This window comes from Pungitius pungitius, chromosome 2, assembly GCF_949316345.1.
Source record: "Pungitius pungitius chromosome 2, fPunPun2.1, whole genome shotgun sequence".
In the NCBI taxonomy this organism is placed as follows: Eukaryota; Metazoa; Chordata; class Actinopteri; order Perciformes; family Gasterosteidae; genus Pungitius; species Pungitius pungitius.
In genome coordinates this window covers 18,272,398-18,288,732 of record NC_084901.1, presented here as the reverse complement: position 1 = coordinate 18,288,732, position 16,335 = coordinate 18,272,398, and the positions used below count along the sequence as shown (strand labels likewise).

At 45.1% G+C, this 16,335-nt stretch overlaps 2 protein-coding genes across 2 annotated transcripts; one reads left to right on the top strand and one right to left on the bottom strand.

Annotated features, from left to right (window-relative positions):
• Positions 1-321: 321 nt before the first annotated feature.
• ubl3b (ubiquitin-like 3b) lies at positions 322-6,713 on the bottom strand. Its single transcript, XM_037461911.2, has 6 exons — positions 6,532-6,713; positions 5,836-5,951; positions 3,277-3,385; positions 2,726-2,812; positions 2,305-2,382; positions 322-1,736 (listed from the first exon to the last, which is right to left on the bottom strand). Exons 2-6 carry the CDS (start codon positions 5,860-5,862, stop codon positions 1,684-1,686), a joined length of 354 nt encoding a protein of 117 aa, XP_037317808.1. The 5' UTR covers positions 5,863-5,951; positions 6,532-6,713; the 3' UTR covers positions 322-1,683.
• Positions 6,714-7,899: 1,186 nt separating this feature from the next.
• On the top strand, positions 7,900-13,070 carry foxo4 (forkhead box O4). Its single transcript, XM_037461899.2, has 3 exons — positions 7,900-10,013; positions 10,630-12,242; positions 12,440-13,070. The coding sequence occupies exons 1-2, from the start codon at positions 9,549-9,551 to the stop codon at positions 12,208-12,210; spliced, it is 2,046 nt and encodes a 681-aa protein (XP_037317796.2). The 5' UTR covers positions 7,900-9,548; the 3' UTR covers positions 12,211-12,242; positions 12,440-13,070.
• Positions 13,071-16,335: the final 3,265 nt, after the last annotated feature.

Below are 16,335 nucleotides of genomic sequence, written 5' to 3'. Positions count from 1 at the left end.
GGAGCCACGGTGATAATTGAGTCCTGTTCCCGCGTACTTTTGTCACGTGCTCCACAAATCCCCAACTTTTAAAATACTAAGTGGGGCGTTTTTAAACAGAAGTGCACACATTATTTACACGGTGTCCCGCTTTAACTTGTCCCGGTGCATCAGGTTCAGCCCAAATGAAACGATATATCCTCCTCCCATCTACTCCATCAGCCCCACCAGGAGGCTCGAAGAGAGACAGCGCCACCCAGAGGGAGGCAAATCAAACTACATGTATATTACAACGAGTATTTCATGATTGACTGATTTATAGAAAAAACGGATCAAGGGACGTTGCCTTATTTAAAGATTTATTAATTTATAATACAAGCTTTTATGTAGACCACATTGCATTTTAGTTTTTTTTCTTTTTTTTTCTCTTTTACATTTAATCATACTGGGCTAGACTTCATAGCAGTGACATTGACAAAAAACACAAACCAAAGGACAATGGAAGGAATCAAAAGGTTTCCGACTGTTTGTGAGGAAACCGCAGGCCGGCGACACTGCGGCACTTCTTTTTTAAAAACTTTTTTAAAGACCACATATCCTCAGCCGTCCTCATACAGTATGCCACATGCATCACACACCCTCAGACACTCATACACACACTCACCCACATTAAAATTTAACAAATACCTATACACAAGATAAAAATTGATATATTTAAATTTCCATATTAATGATATTACTGAATTCCACGATAAAAGGCAAACATGAAGTAAAGACGGCATCCAAACAAAAAAGGGTTTTCCTTGCTCTTCTTCATCTAATTGGCAGAAACTGTCCCCTCAGAGTCCAGTAGGAGTGTGGGGGGGGGAGGGTGGTAAAGACACTCGTCCCTTCCATCTTCCGTCCCGGAGCCCCGACTGCGCCCCCCCCCGCATCGATGACGTTGACGCTCACAGGTGCGAAAAAAACGGCACCTGGCGGCACTCGGCCGCCCCCTCGGGGTGTGCACTCCACACAATACAAGTCTTTTTGCCATTGGTCCGTTTCCAGGGACAAAAACAGGTGGACGTGACGGAGGAAACGGCGCCGGTGCCGATACAGAGCGACCGGTCCGTTCAGTTAGTGAGTGTCAGGAGGAGGGTGGAACGTTTGGGGGTGATTTAAGGTCCACTGCTCTGACCGAAGAAAAAGGTTTTTAAAAAAAACAAACAAATAAAATAAAATGCCGTTGGGGAAAGGTGATGAAACACAATAAACATTTCTGAATCAACAAACTGGTTAAGTGCAATGAGCGGGTTAACAGCATTCAGTAAGACCTGGGGAAACATCCACGTGACTTATGGGGAAAGGTAACCATCCTTTATCCGTGTCCACGGAGAACCTTCCGTGTCTTCTCCACTGCGTACCACAGCTTTTTAAAACTCGTCCAGCAGCAAATCAGGTAACTTTAATTTCATGGTCTTTAAATAACGAGGAACTACAACGGCAAATTCTTCCGGCTCAGTAAAGGTTTTTCAGGGCAAAACAATATCTGAATATATTGGCACAAGGAAAAAAAAGCCTCCGATTCAACCAAACGGCCCGACCAGACTTCCTGTGATTCTTCCAAATCCACAGCTGACAGGATGAAGGGACACTGTTTATGCACGTGTGTATATGCGTGTGTGTGTGTGAGGTTGGGGTAGAGGGTCGTTTTCCGATGTTTTACAAGAGGAGACAGCAGTTGCTCTCTGTGGTTTTTTCTCTGTTCCGTTGACCTACAAAGACAGGACAGCAGAGAGGAAAGGTGAGATTAAAGGAGGGGGGGGGGGGGGGGTTAACAGCGGTAGAAGCAAACGCACCACTGCATGCAATGTGTGTGGACGCTAAAACAAAATGGACCCCGAAAGACAAACTTCTCTACTTCGGCGCTCTGCCTGACCCGACGCGACGCACTTAAAGGGCAACTGCACCCTTAAATCTTTCTAGAAGCCTCTCTCCCAGCAACCAAAATGCAACACGGGAGTGAGGAGCAGCGGTTTGCCGCCGCTGCTCCTCACTCCTAATGATCCTTTTTTAAGCTCTGAAAACAGATGTTGCCGTTGAGCTAAAGAGAAATTAATCTTGTTTTTGTTGGCATGGTCCATTTTCCGCCAGAGCTTACCAGGAATGCTAATGCTAACGCCACTGGTATCTACGAGGGAGCGGCACAGTGTGGGGTTACAGGTGGGGCCCTCCCGCGCCTCGCGTTGCAGTTTTAGATGAGCCTCAGTCACATGACCGCGTGCAAAGTTAGCCTGACTGCTGTGACCTAAAAAACAGCAGACGGAAGAGTAAGATCCTCACCATGAGAGTTGGGCTCTGGAAGAGTCTCCCTGGCAACCAAGTGCATGACGGTTGTTCGGCCCGGCGGCAGCTTCAGAGCTTTAAACACAGAAATACACCTTGTGGTCCATTGTTCTACATTTAAAAATAGGGTGAAAGCCATTTGATATGAATATGGCCGTGACATGACTAGAAAAAAAAGCATGTGTTGGATCCTGGTTTTCCGTGGCGACTCCAAAAGCATCTGCAGCTGCTATGACAACGAATGCGTTAATTTAATAGTATCCCGCATCTGCAATAATGTATAAGGGCTCACTGTTAACTTGGTGCAGCAGTCCGTGGGTTGTTTAGCACCAGCAAATGACCCGATGGAGCTTAAACCTGTGGAGACGATCTTAGTAACATCCAAGGATGGCGTGTTTTTGTCGGGAGGGGCGCTTACCTCCCAGGGTAACGTTGCCGTGAAGGAAGCGTCCCTGAAAGATGAGTCGCAGAATACTGGGACTGCTGACCGTCTCCTCCTCCCATCCTGTTGGTAAGCAGAGAAACAAGTGGTTCCCTCACGGTAGACCGGCCGATACCGGCTCTTTGGGGCCGATTGTGACATTGATGACATGTGAAAACAGCATATTGGCCCATTTCAGAAATCGGCCGACACATCGATTTACTGTCACTATCGACACCATAAGACCGTTATTACTCATCTTTCTCCTGTTTGGACCTTTAATAAGAACAGTGTAAACAAAGTTTAAATGACAGGTATTCAGAAGTAAAAGGCCTAAAAGAAACTATCATAGCAAAGGAAATGGAACCAGTTGATGATTATATTAATTATTAGTTATTTGTACACTGACAATAAATACGTTTCAGTAAGAACTGTGACTGAAGGGCTGTTTAGTGAATATTAAAAAAAAAAAAAATTGTCAAAATATTTGCACTAAAACTAAAAACAGCCACAACAGAAATAGTGCAAACCGAATCCTTCATAGGTACCTGCAGGCCAGTTGTCAAACACGTGCTTGGCGATGTCCGTGGCCGAGTCGTTTGGGGAGAAAGTGAAGTCCTGCGTTTTCCCGCTGACCAGGATGAGGCGGAGGTGCACCTAAAACCCCCCCAAGGAAAGAAATCCATCCATAGAAATAAGCCAACAAAAACAACCACCAAACTTCCATCAGAGTTCTTCCTAATCGGTCGGTGGTGGAATCCCTCCACGTCCTCTAACCTCGTCAGTCATGAGGTGACCTTCAGAAGGCTGCGAAGAGACGGGCATTCCACTCTAATTAGATCCGCCCACACCAGATCTCCACCCTTTGACTGGGCGACTTCATCCACCGAGGGCTTACGCTGAAGTGAGCCCCTGTTGCCAGAGACGACAACGGGAAAGGGTGGGGGCGACGGGGGGGGGGGAACACTGGCCCTTTAGTTCGAGGGCGCTGCGAGCTCCACTCCAGGCTGTCGACCCTAATGCGATAACCCCAGGTGTCCCAGACAGCTCCGGGCCATGTTATTAAATTGACATGGCCAGTGCGTAGCCCCGAGGGGGGGACTGTGCATATGGGGGGGGGGGGGGGGGTCTTTAGCAGTGGGGCTTCCTCTGCGTTTTATCCTCTGGGCAACTACAAAACGCAATCTCTTAATGCCCAACTAACAGGCCTCGAAGGCCTAAATATTTGGATAATCAGGAAATTCAAAGTCTATATATATTGAGATGTAGAAGCTCCCGAATGATGCAATAACAGGTTCCACTGGGGATGGTGGCGCATCACCGGGTGGCTCTCATTTTTCCGGTACTTTGGTTGGGAACAATGCTCATAAATCATAAATTCATTTAAATAAACATGTTGGATCCTCATTGGGTCAAAATATCTAAAAACTGGATACGGCATCCAATATTTTCTATACACTGTATAAATAGGCTCTGTGATGGCAGCTGTGGCTAATCCTAAAAATATGTTTACATACATGTGGATTCTTGTTAAATAGTATTACTGCTGATCATCATGTAAAATAGCCTTTCCCTTTTCATTTAAACTGTTATATGGAAATGTTGTGACTTAAATAAACAGTGCTTTCCTTCAGTCTCCTAATAGATGTCAGCAGACAGCGACAGGGAAGAATTATTCATAACTTTGTCCACTTACTCTAGTTTTTATTGTGGTCGGCTCATAGCCAGAATTATATAATCTCGCTGACCTGAATTATTGATCCCTTTTGGACCGTAAGTTGTTTGTTTTATGCTGCAATGAGCCATTTTCCTTATTAATCCATCATCTCTAATCAATTATGCCACTACTACAAAAAATGAGTGAAGAAAATAAAAAAAAATCCCCTCAACTACTTGCGACTGAGACGTCTCGACCAAAGAGTGAGTTTAAGGAGCGGAGACATTTTCACGACACTTGGCCTTCTTCAGAAAGGAGGGACATGATGGTCCTTTGACTTAATAAATCAGAAAAGAGAACAAAGAGACTTAACCACGATGTGTGACGTCAGGGGGGGAGACAGGGAGGGACAGCCCCCCTCTCTGATCTGTTTACAAATAAAATCCTCCCTCTGCGGTGCTCTGCCCTCCCCTCCCCCCTCTGAACTGAATAACCTCAATGTGAAGTTACATACCCATGTCATCATTAACAAGCTTTGTTCCCTTTCCCGTCCCCGTCCCTTTCAACCCAAACAAATAAAAACAAAAGGCAGATCTGCCTGATGACCCACGGCAACATCCGCTAGCACAAAGGTTCTCCAATCCAAAGACGGACATTAAAACCTGTTTAAAGGGTTAATAGAGCCATCACAGGCGTATCCATTGTTGAAGTTGGTCAAGCTATGAACATGTTTACCTAATGTAGGTATCCCAGTTAATAGATGTGATGCATTTCTTCTTTAAATATATTTCAAAACATTTGTTCAGAGAGCGTGTCATTTAAAACACGCGTCACAATGTAGGCATTGTTTTGTCTCGCCAACAGACAGAATCTCAACGATTTTCACTTCAGTTTAAAGTTAAATAAAACAGAAAAGCACCATCTTCCATTTGTGAAATCATAACCATCAGATACGTATTTTTGCTGAATACATTTTGAACAATAAAATGGTTGGTGTAACAAGGACAAGTGTTTTAATTCCAAACACCGAAATAAAACTATACATATAACTTCATTTCTAAATAGCCGCTGCCCGTTCACATCGAGGGGGGCTGCTGCTGGGATTTAGTAAGAGGGTACAATCAAAAACCTTGAAAGGAAAGTAGGCCAACGTTTTAACCGAGATTAGACAGATGGCGTTCACGGGAACAGCCGTCACTGTCCCAGCTAAGTGTGTGGGGACGTTTGCTAATCCATGACACCCCCACCCCTCCGCCTACCCGAACCCCAAAATCCCAAAAATAATTTGAACTTCAACGTATCGATCTTCTCCATCTTAATAATGAAACGTATTGTGTTTGTGTCACCGAGCAGCATTAAGTGCAGAGCACACGAGCCATAGGCGACCACCACCTTTGTGCTGGAACAGAAGATCCTTAAAAAAAGAAAAAGGTGTCAGACCCTCACTCACCATATCGAGATCCCTCTCAGTGGTCATGGCTCAGCGAGGAGGAAGGCCGAGGGACGGTGGATCGCAGTTGGGACGGGGGCCGGTGTGCTTCAGCTGCTGGAGACGGGGCCAGAGCCCTGACACGAACAACACAAACACTGTGAGGACGCTTCCCACACCGCCTGGCACCAGAACTGCGGTGCACACACATTACAGTACGGCCGGCAGCTGGCGTTACAGCCAACAACAGTGTCAATTAATGGGTACAAGAGCACGCGAGTGCTCGGTCATCTGGCTGTTGGGTATCCGATCATAGACAGTCTCACTTCGCCACGTTTTAGCAAATGATTATAACAAAAACAGCGCGTCGGCCTGCTGCTGCAAGATTAGTAACGATGGCTTAAATCTTGACACCCGACGTTAAGCTAGGTGAGCTAGCGGGCTAATAGTGGTAACATTGACCAGCGTACAGCATCCTTACTGACCGGATGTGTGCGACGTTCGATGTTTAACAGCAGGAGCATTGCTCTCACCAGAGGACAACAACTTAATCAGCACCAGAGTTCCGTCCTGACTGACTGACTGTCAAAAGTGATGGCTGCGAATCGGAGGGCTTCTGCTAGCATTAGCTGCGGTGTTAGCTTATGCCATTCGTGCTATCGCTGGCTAGCTGGCTAACTGAATGTACAACGGGTACGTTGCTCCTGTCCGGCTCACCTGCATCTGACGATTTTGCATTCAGTTGAGTTGAGGAATCAGCGAGGAGCGCTTTTCGTAAGGAAATGTCGAGTGTGGATCTATGTGGTTGACTTCTTCTCTGGGGTTTAGGATGTCGTTGATCGGTGGCTAAAGGACGGGAAGACGCCGGATGTCAGCTGGTTGTAAACATAGAAAATAACCGCAGACACTCCTGGGAGCTGAAGTCCGTTATTTCGCTACGTGATGTAAATTCAGAATCTGTATTAGTAATTTGATTGAAAAGCAAATAAATTCAATACAACGTTACAATTGACATTGAAACATGTTTAATTTGTCTTTCGGAGTATTACTTATTCCCGCGAGGTTATACATTTTGAGGAATTCAATCTGTATTAAAGGTTTTAGTTCACAGAATTACGAACCAGTTGCCACCAAATAACACATTTGGGTGGAAAAAATTAAAAAGTATTTTTTTTATTTTTTATTGATTCAGCATAGATCAAGGAAAGTCAAGACAGGCGGGGTAATAAAGCAAAGAAAGAAACGTAACCTCCTCATATAACTATTCGCCCAAACGTACTGATTTTACATATTACTTGATGGTGAATTGCAAAAGCAAATTGAACATTTAATTAATATTAAGAGTGAGTTTAGATTTGTACATTCACATGAAAGGGAAAACAATGCATTGATAGATGCTGGATTAATAACCATTAATATTTGAAGAGACAAAAATAAAAAATAGATTGAATATTTAGAGCTTTTAAGACAAAAATTTACAAATGTAAGGTACAATACCAGCATTATCTGCGTGGGTCAGTCTTTTAGAGCTGTGTCAAAATGTATCATAGTAATCATAATGGTTTAAAAGCCCTTTTAATTGTTTTCAAATATTTGGTCACATGATGCTCATTCCTAAAAATGAATGCTTAATCAAATACAACAGATACAAAAACATGTCATAGACCAGCCAAGGCCACATGGTAAATTTCTAGGTCATAAAGTTAACTGTGAAGCATCTTAATTTAAGTATTTGATGTATACACATGATAGAAAGTTAGCTGTGTTTGGTATATGTTGCATCGAAGACAAATGAGTTAACCAAAAAAAAATTTCAGCGTTTTTTCTTTATTATTGTAATATTATTATTATTATTTAATTATAATAGGTTTTTCTGTAGTTTATCCAGGTTGTTGTGCATAACTAGTTGTCCATGGGTAACCTAATTACCAGTAATACCCTAACTGCCCTCAGTGTACCTGGGATTAGCACAAATTCACCCACTGTTACACAATGTACTATTAAAAGTACAGAGTGCTCCGTTTACGCCTCCGCTGTCACGTGAATGACTCAATTACCCAGAAACCTCCTCGGCGCATGCGCGGAACGCGCTGCCTGACAGTGGTAAACAGACGTCAGAAGGGAGTCTTCGCCTCGAGTCAAAACAAAACAAAACAAAACAAGTCCAAAAGATGCTGAAGAATTAAGTATTTGGACGGACACAACAGCGGGAAGTTTTTCACGACTCGTGGCCGCTTAAAATCGGCTACTTGGAGGAGGTTATCGGGGTCTTTTCACGGACTTTTTCCACGGATTGTAAACTCTGGAGTAGCAGGAGCTTAAGCAGCTAACGTTACGGAGGCTATCGTGCTGCTTTCAAAGTGCGGCGGGTGCGAGCTGACAGACCTCCGAGGCGACACAACTTCCCCTCAACTCCCGGTAAATCCTCTCCGCGGATGGTCCTCGTACGGGACTTTTGATCCGAGCCGTGGGCCTCGGTGGAGGGTTGTTTTCTTCCTTTCTTTTTTTTAAAGTAACCGATTCTTCGAGCATCGTGCGCCGCGGCAGGAGTGTAGAAACATGGCAGATGGTGACACGCGCCCGGCGGCCCCAATGTGGCGCATCGCGCAAACCTGAAGCGAGGACTTCTCCGGCGCACGTTTATCCCGTATTCCCACTTTTAATGATAGAGAAACGCCGCTGATTCATTTTCAAAATAGTTCTTCAGACGACGATCGGTTGTTTTTAGTTTTTAAAATAAAGTCCAAAGAAGAGACGGCGGCCACATTTCTACTGCGTTGTTAAGAACAATCTTTTTCTCCACCGGGCTTTTAGAAAACAGTTTTTTTTCCTCTTCTGGGTTTTTTTAACCTTTTTTTTCCATCCGTTGCGTTTTTAAAACCATTTTATTTTTTGGAGGGAGGGGAGGGGGGCAGTTGGCTAACCGACCCTCTGAATCAGTCGTCATTTGCTTCTACATTTTTTTGTGGGAGTTTTTTATTTGTAATTCGTAAGGTTTGTGCGCAGGATTGTTGGCTCGTGGAGCGTCCAGACATCACGTTGTTTACAAGTGGAGACGGACAAGAGCTCAGGAGATCTTTTGTAACTGTAGCCAGCTAATCCCTATTTGTAGTCCTCGTTGCGTTACAGTAAAACAGACAAAAAACAAAGCTAAATATATATATATACACAGTTTGACAAATGTGGTACGAAGTTATCCTTAATTTTGATTTGTTCCTCCATTTTTACAAAACAATACTTTTTAAATATTTACCATTTTCAGGTGTTTAAATTGAATGTTTATTGGCAGGAATGGCATTATTTTGTATTTGTGTACCTTTTTGGTAGCTCTATTCATCTTCAGGGGAACTCAAAACCTCTGTAGAACCAGATGTTTTGGTGCTCATTGACACTCTTGACACTTTTGTTTTTGTTTCATTCAAACAAAGGGACTCTCATCCCAGCCTTTTCTTCATTCTATATAAATCGGAAGGTTTATGATAGTTACTATTAAGGAGATTATTTGGGTTCCCTAATCTCCAATCTGAGGATTAACCGAGGCTATTGGTGTGTCCAGATTACGTCTCTTCAACAGGCCCCTCTTTTTACATCCCCACTCCGACTCAAGCATATTGTTTTTGTGTTTTTGTGGGTTTTTTTTTAAACGTCTCTTCCACTAAAAGTTTGCTTTTGAAGGTAGATGTTTTAAGTGGTGTCATCTTCTTGGTTGAGTGGAAAAGTTCAGAGGACTGACCATGGAGGAGTCCTTGGCGCCCCCCATTGACCCAGATTTCGAGCCGCAGAGCCGACCCCGCTCCTGCACTTGGCCCCTGCCGAGGCCCGACATCTCGGCCGTCAAACCGGAGGGGGGGGACGGCTCCGAGTCCGCCGCCGGGACCCCGCCCGCGGACGAGGACAAGCCCGAGCCGCAGCAGATCATCTCGGAGCCTGAGAAGGCCGCGGCGGGGGGCGATGGAGGTGGCGATGGAGGGGTCGACGGAGGGGTCGTGGCGGGCCCGGGCGGAGCCGGCGCGATGCCCCGCAAGGGGTCGTCCCGCCGCAACGCGTGGGGGAACCAGAGCTACGCGGACCTGATCAGCCAGGCCATCGAGAACTCGCCCGAGAAGAGGTTGACCCTGGCTCAGATCTATGAGTGGATGGTGAAGACAGTGCCTTACTTCAGAGACAAAGGGGACAGCAACAGCTCCGCGGGCTGGAAGGTAAAGTGTATGTTAACCCTGTGTCACTTTCCAAAGTGGAAGTGACACAAGTCACAGATTTACAGCTTTACAATTCCGGTTACATCATTGCAGCATCTGGTTTTGCTGATGAACATCTGGGTTGTTGTGCTGGGCAATATGAATTTATAACAAACAGAGCAGCATATCATGGGATATCATACTATCATATTATACCATTATCAAAGTATATTACATTATTTATTCCAACATTTTCTTTTTTCTTCATATTGCACAGATGATCAGCGGCCTTCTGTTCCTAATCAGCACATTGTTATTTATATAATCTCACAACAATCATTTTTCATTTCTTCAACTGGCTTATTGTCGATTTGTCGAGACAATTTGTTTAGGTACGTTTTGGTTCCTTCCTGCACATCATTTGTCAGTGGGGCGAACACATGGTACAAAAGAGACCTTCACTGAAGTGACTCTGGAATAAGTCTGACTTAGTCAATACCTCTGGGGGCTTCTAGCTTCTAGCCAACCATAGGACACTTGTCCAATGCTCCTGATCGGGTCCACCCCGAAAGGGTCCATGTTGGCGATGTATTTTTCATGACTTCTTTCCTTTTTTTCTTTGTCTTGTTTTTTTCAGAATTCGATTCGCCACAATCTATCGCTCCACAACAAGTTCTTGAGGGTCCACAACGAATCGACGGGCAAGAGCTCCTGGTGGATGCTCAACCCGGAAGGAGGGAAGACGGGGAAAGCTCCGCGCCGCCGGGCCGCCTCCATGGACAACAGCAGCAAACTGCTGAAGAGCCGCATGAGGGCCAAGCAGACCAAGAAGCTGGCGGGGGGGGCGGCCGGCGCCGGCGGGGCGCTGCAGGGCGACGGCGGCGCGGGCTCAGCCGGGGCAGACAGCCCCAATTCGTCCCAGCAGTTCCCCAAGTGGGGGGTCAACAGCAGCAGCCCGTCGTCCCGCGGCAGCCTGGACGACTCCGACATGTGGACCACCTTCCGCCCGCGCACCAGCTCCAACGCCAGCACGCTGAGCGGACGCCTGTCCCCCATCGCCCCGGGACAGGAGGACGACGACAACCTGCCCGAGGACGGCCTGCTGGGGAGATACACCGCCAGCAGCTTGACCCCCACCCTCACCGAGACCCTGATGGAGGAGCTGGATCTGATCGACGGCCTCACCCTGATGACCGGGCAGCAGGGAGGGGCCAGTCCCAGCACGGCGCCGCCGGCGCCCCCGACTCCGCTGCCCTCGGCCTCCACCCTGCTGCCCCGTGGCTCCAGCTTCTCCTCCTTCCACCAGCTGCAGCAGTCGAGCCTCCCACAGGCCCCGCCTCACAGTGGCGCCCAGGCCGCCGCCTCTCCGTGTGGAATGAGCGGCGAGGAGTCCTCCGCCTTCAGCAACTCCCTCTTCAACCCAAGGGCCGGCCCCGGCTCGCGTGGGGGCGGCCATTACGGCGCCCACGTGCCTTCCAGCCTGGAGGCGCTGCTCACCTCCGACTCCCCTCCTCCCAGTGATGTCATGATGGGTCAGGTGGACCCCATCCTGCCCAGTCCCGGCGGGCAGGGCATGATGGGACTGGGCGTGAGGTCCAAACCCAACCAGCTGCTGCTGGGCAAAGGGCTGGAGCCCAACACAGGGGCCCCGATGGTGCTGCAGGCCCAGATGCAGCAGCGTCACCACCACCTGCACCACCACCAGCAACAGCAACAACAACAACAACAGCAGCAACAACAACAACAACAGCAACAACAACAACAACAGCAGCAGCAGCAACAACAACAACAGCAACAACAACAACAGCCACAACAACACCAGCACCACTCTCCGATGGCGTTGGGGATGATCCTCTCAGGTATGTCTCAGGACCCGTCACAGCTCGCTGCGCTCAAAGCCCATCACGCCGCGGCGCCGGCGGTGGGCTCTCACCTCGGCGGGCCCGCCGGCTCAGCCAATCCCGGCCTGGGCCTGCTGGGCATGAGCCCGTTTGGAACGCCGCCCTGCTTCGCGTCCGGCCACGACCGACTGCCCACAGACTTGGACATTGACATGTTCACCGAAAACCTGGATTGTGACGTGGATTACATCATCAACAGTGACCTCATGGACGCGGACGGCATCGACTTCAACTTTGACCCCATCCTGCCCGGAGGCCAAGGCTGCGCCGGCCCGGCTACCACGCAGGGCTCTGCTCACAGCTGGGTGCCCAGTTAGTTCCCCCAGCTGACCACGCAGCAGTCAGCCAGGTACACTTTGGATGTTGTTATACGTGTTATGCTATAAAGTGTCCGGAAATGATACCAGAAATTTTTTTCAAACGTCTTTGGTGACTGATTAAAATAAAACAAAGAAAAGCTACGAATAAGTACTGAGATGCTAAAACTAGATTTGCTTTGAACCTGCGAATCAACACCAATGACCGCTTCGTCTTCTTGTCTTGCAGGAACTGTGCTCCAATCACGATAACCTCACAAAACGACGGTGCGCTCCTCCTCCCTGCGGGACGAAGATACCATTGTTCAAACGAAGCGCTTCTCTCGTACCTTTAAGTCCAGACCTCACTCGTGTCACGTGCCAAGACATGCGGAGGCCAGGGAGGAGCTGCAGCCTTCTATGCACAATACATACAGCTCCCTTTTTTTTCAAATTTTTTTTTTTTCAAACATTTAGGCTGCTAGCTGCTATTTTTTTTTTCTTCTTCTTCTCATCAGAACTGATTCTTAAAATCAAAAATTATAAAAGAGACGTTTGTGACATTTTTAAAAGAGTGAAAAGACAAATCATCGACTCCCCTCTGCTGGGAGCTTGCATTTCTGTCACGTCACACCAGGACAGCTGCAGGGTTGCAAACGGTACGGCGCGAGCTGCCCGGGTACCGGGCGCCGCCTCCGGAGCGGGTTCTCCGCCGTGGGAGAGTGTCACCGCAGGGTCGAGAGCAGCTGAGGCCCGGAGAGACCACAGGCTCCGCTCAACATTTGCTGCACATCTCGCACAATTGCGGACTACCATTTACATGTGTGATTTAAATTTCTGAAGTCACATAAAGAGAAGATTGATGATTTTTTTTTTTTTTTTTTTGCTCCTCCTGTGATTTGGGGGATCAAGAGTCGTTTTGGACTTCAATCCAGCGTGTTATGGTAGATGTCAGTTAGAGGGTGTGTGTTTTAAACTTTTAAATCCCTGATGTGCAGTTGAAACTAACAGCATGAAGAAATGTAACTTGTGAATCTTTACACGGGGCATTCGAGGGTAAATTAATTTGCCAACAAGCGATTGGTCGGCCAGGTGTTGAATTGTTTTAGACAGCAGAAGCCGATCGTTTCTTCTTCCCTTTTCATTTTATTTCGAGCCTTTGCGATTTCAAAGCACTTAGGTTTCCTGTGACACAGGGAGCCCAAACGGAGGAAACACATTAGGTTAAATCATTTCATTAAAAGAGTTGAAATCCTGTATAAAAAAAAAAGAAAATTTAAAAGCCACGGTTGCACATGTACATGATGTCACACTATGCAGATTTATCAGGAGAACTAAATGCAATCTTGAAGGATTTTTTTTTTTTTTAAAGAAAGAAGAACCTTCTTGAAAGGTTTTGTTATTTAATGTTTTCCTGATATTTTGTTGGGGGGGACGTGGGTGGTTCATGTCAAAAATATTCGCTTACACTTTAATTATTCAGTTTAAGAAATTAATTCTCTGTGCGAGAAGTACAAAAGATGAATATATTTGATTATAGTTTTAATATACAATTTAGATGAAGATAATACATGAGCTATTAAAACATTAATATTACTAATGACAAGTGTTTTTTACATTGAGAGGAAGCATTCTCAGATCATTTTTAACGGTCATTTTCTATACTTGTATTTTTGTAAAGGATGAGATGCATGTAGATTTTTTTACGTAACCAAAGGAACACTAATATTTGCATGACATTTCGGGATGTTTGGGCCTGACAGTATCTCGGTGTACAATAAGCTTTGCAAAAGATGCCTGCAGCGGGATATCCTTCTTTAAGAGTGGAGTGAGGCGTCGATACTTGACCATTTTAACAAAAATCCCAATGATCTGCCTCATTATTTTCTGCATTAAGTGTGAATCCAAGTAAATCGAAGTACAAATATAAAAAAAAAGAAAAATCTGCGCTGTGTCACGACGAAAAGAAAAAAAACAACGCATTCTCATCTCAAAACGAGACGAATACAACCGTTACCTCTCGGGTGGAAACATCAGGAAACTCGGCACAGATGTAACCGAGAGATAATGAAACAAACATTTATCGTACACATTTTCTCTGTTACAATGGACAAAAAAAAACATCGCGCCACGTCTGTGTGTTTGATTTTCTGTCTTAAAAAGAGTGGACTTACAATCTGACCTCCCTTTTTAGAGACGTGTCCTCGTTCCCCAGCAATGTGTATCATTACCAAACTACTCCTTGGGTTTTACTTTGACTGCCAATATTTAAAACACTATAGCATGACTTTACTCTGTAGCAAGATCGACTTTATTCTGTCATCCGCCCCCTTAAGTTTGTATGTTTTGTGCTTGTATTTAATTACTTTTGTTCATAACTGTCAACGTGTTTGTGACCAGAAATAACATCCCAGCAGTTTAAACTCAATTATTTCACTGTAGTTACCTGAATATTGTAGTCTGATTTTTATAAAGCACTCTTTTCTTTTTGTACTTTTCTTATGGTGCTAGGTGTCATTTCTGACGTGTCCTGCAGTGCGGCGCGACGCTGTGGCTGCATATCAGGCCTTTTGAATTGTCTGTATCTCACACAGATCTTGATATGGTGTTATGTTAGAAATTAGCACACGATCAACAGTCTCTCTCCCATTTGTTTTCATGTTTTTATATAAATATATAAATCCCCCTCTGAACTGGTCGTTAAATAGATCTGGAAACAGAAGACCAGCTGCATGATTTTGTTGTTATTTTAAATCAGATCATTTAATTATTTTAGAAAGTTGTACATCCAACAACTCCCCCGGTTCCTCTCAACTGATGTGCACATGTTGGGAATGTTATTGACGTTTGAAGTTGCATCATGTGAAAGGAGGGGCATCTGGTTGGATGTCTCTAGTTTACTGGGTTGGTGTGGTCTTATTACTTCCCTTGTATTTCCCCCTCTAAGTAATACTTATCTTCAAATTGTTTTCTTTAAGTAGCAGTTAGACCACGTATGTTTGTTTTTAAAAGTTAAAAATGGCCCATTTGAGACAGTATTTTAGTTTTAAGCCAGGGTTTTTCTTCCATTGGGTGGACAGGGAATAATGAGTTGTGCATAAGCCAATTATGTTCATGATTTTTAATTAATGTTTATAGTCTTTGATCCCCCCCCCAATCCATCAATTTCTTCAAAAATTGTAAAGTCAGCCACAGATGACCAACAGTTCTGAAAATCAGAAATAAATTCAATAAAAGTGTTTAACCTACTTTGTCTCAGTCTTTGACTTAAAAAAATAAAACTAACTTTGCACAAGACTTCAGTTCTGCACATCTGCCACTAGAGGCCGCTGGAGTCCTGTAATAAACTACTGTAACTACATTGCAAAAAAACAAGTGTACAATAGCCACAGGCTGGTTAACACATATGGTAATGACATCATTATTGTTGAAAAAAAAGAAGTGGTTTAACAAACTTCACACTGGTAGCTTCTTCTGTATTCTCTCAGCTGCATCTCGTGATCTCATCAGCTGACTGAACAATGTAACGGCCGGAAAGTTTCAGAAAGAGCTTTAAGTTAAGATTGTTAAAGATGTAAGATGATACTTATTTGCTTCTTTGGTCAAATCAGCAGGAATTGAAAACAGCTTCCTGTGAGGTAAATCTAAAAGTGAAACAAAAGGTTTATGTAATGAGTAAATAAACAGATGCACTGGCATGTTTGTTGACGGTACCCTTTTGAAGAAATTAAAACCAAACACTGTTATTTTCATAGAGCATCTTTATAGAAAACAATTCTTCACATTTTCCAAAAACAATTTTTTTGGCCTTTTCACTTTTTTTTTTTTTAATAGATCATTTTTATAAAAACTGCTCAAGTTGAACATTTTTTTAACATCCATCTGCGTCAAAAGGTTTGTGTTCACAGGCGTGATATTTATCAGAAACATAACTGACCAAAACCAAGAAAAAACGCTCCCGTTCATGCAGGGAAAGCCACGAGTTTTAAACTTGTTGTGTGGGGTGTTTCCCAGCAACCATCAAACCCCACATTCAGCCCCCAGTGATCACATCCCTCCACTTCAGCAGCACTGAAGGCACCTCTGTTAACAGTGCTTTTGCTTTATATGCTCGATATGCACTGGTTTCTTTTCTACGTCCTGTAG

Excerpts from the sequence above, each read along its gene's own strand:
- ubl3b (XM_037461911.2), bottom strand. The coding sequence starts at position 5,862 with ATGACCACTGAGAGGGATCTCGATATG. Across the intron at positions 3,386-5,835 it reads CTGAGAGGGATCTCGATATG|GTGCACCTCCGCCTCATCCT; the intron begins GTGAGTGAGGGT and ends GGGGGGTTTTAG. Across the intron at positions 2,383-2,725 it reads CGGCAACGTTACCCTGGGAG|CTCTGAAGCTGCCGCCGGGC; the intron begins GTAAGCGCCCCT and ends CTGTGTTTAAAG.
- foxo4 (XM_037461899.2), top strand. The coding sequence starts at position 9,549 with ATGGAGGAGTCCTTGGCGCCCCCCATTGACCCAGATTTCGAGCCGCAG. Across the intron at positions 10,014-10,629 it reads ACAGCTCCGCGGGCTGGAAG|AATTCGATTCGCCACAATCT; the intron begins GTAAAGTGTATG and ends TGTTTTTTTCAG.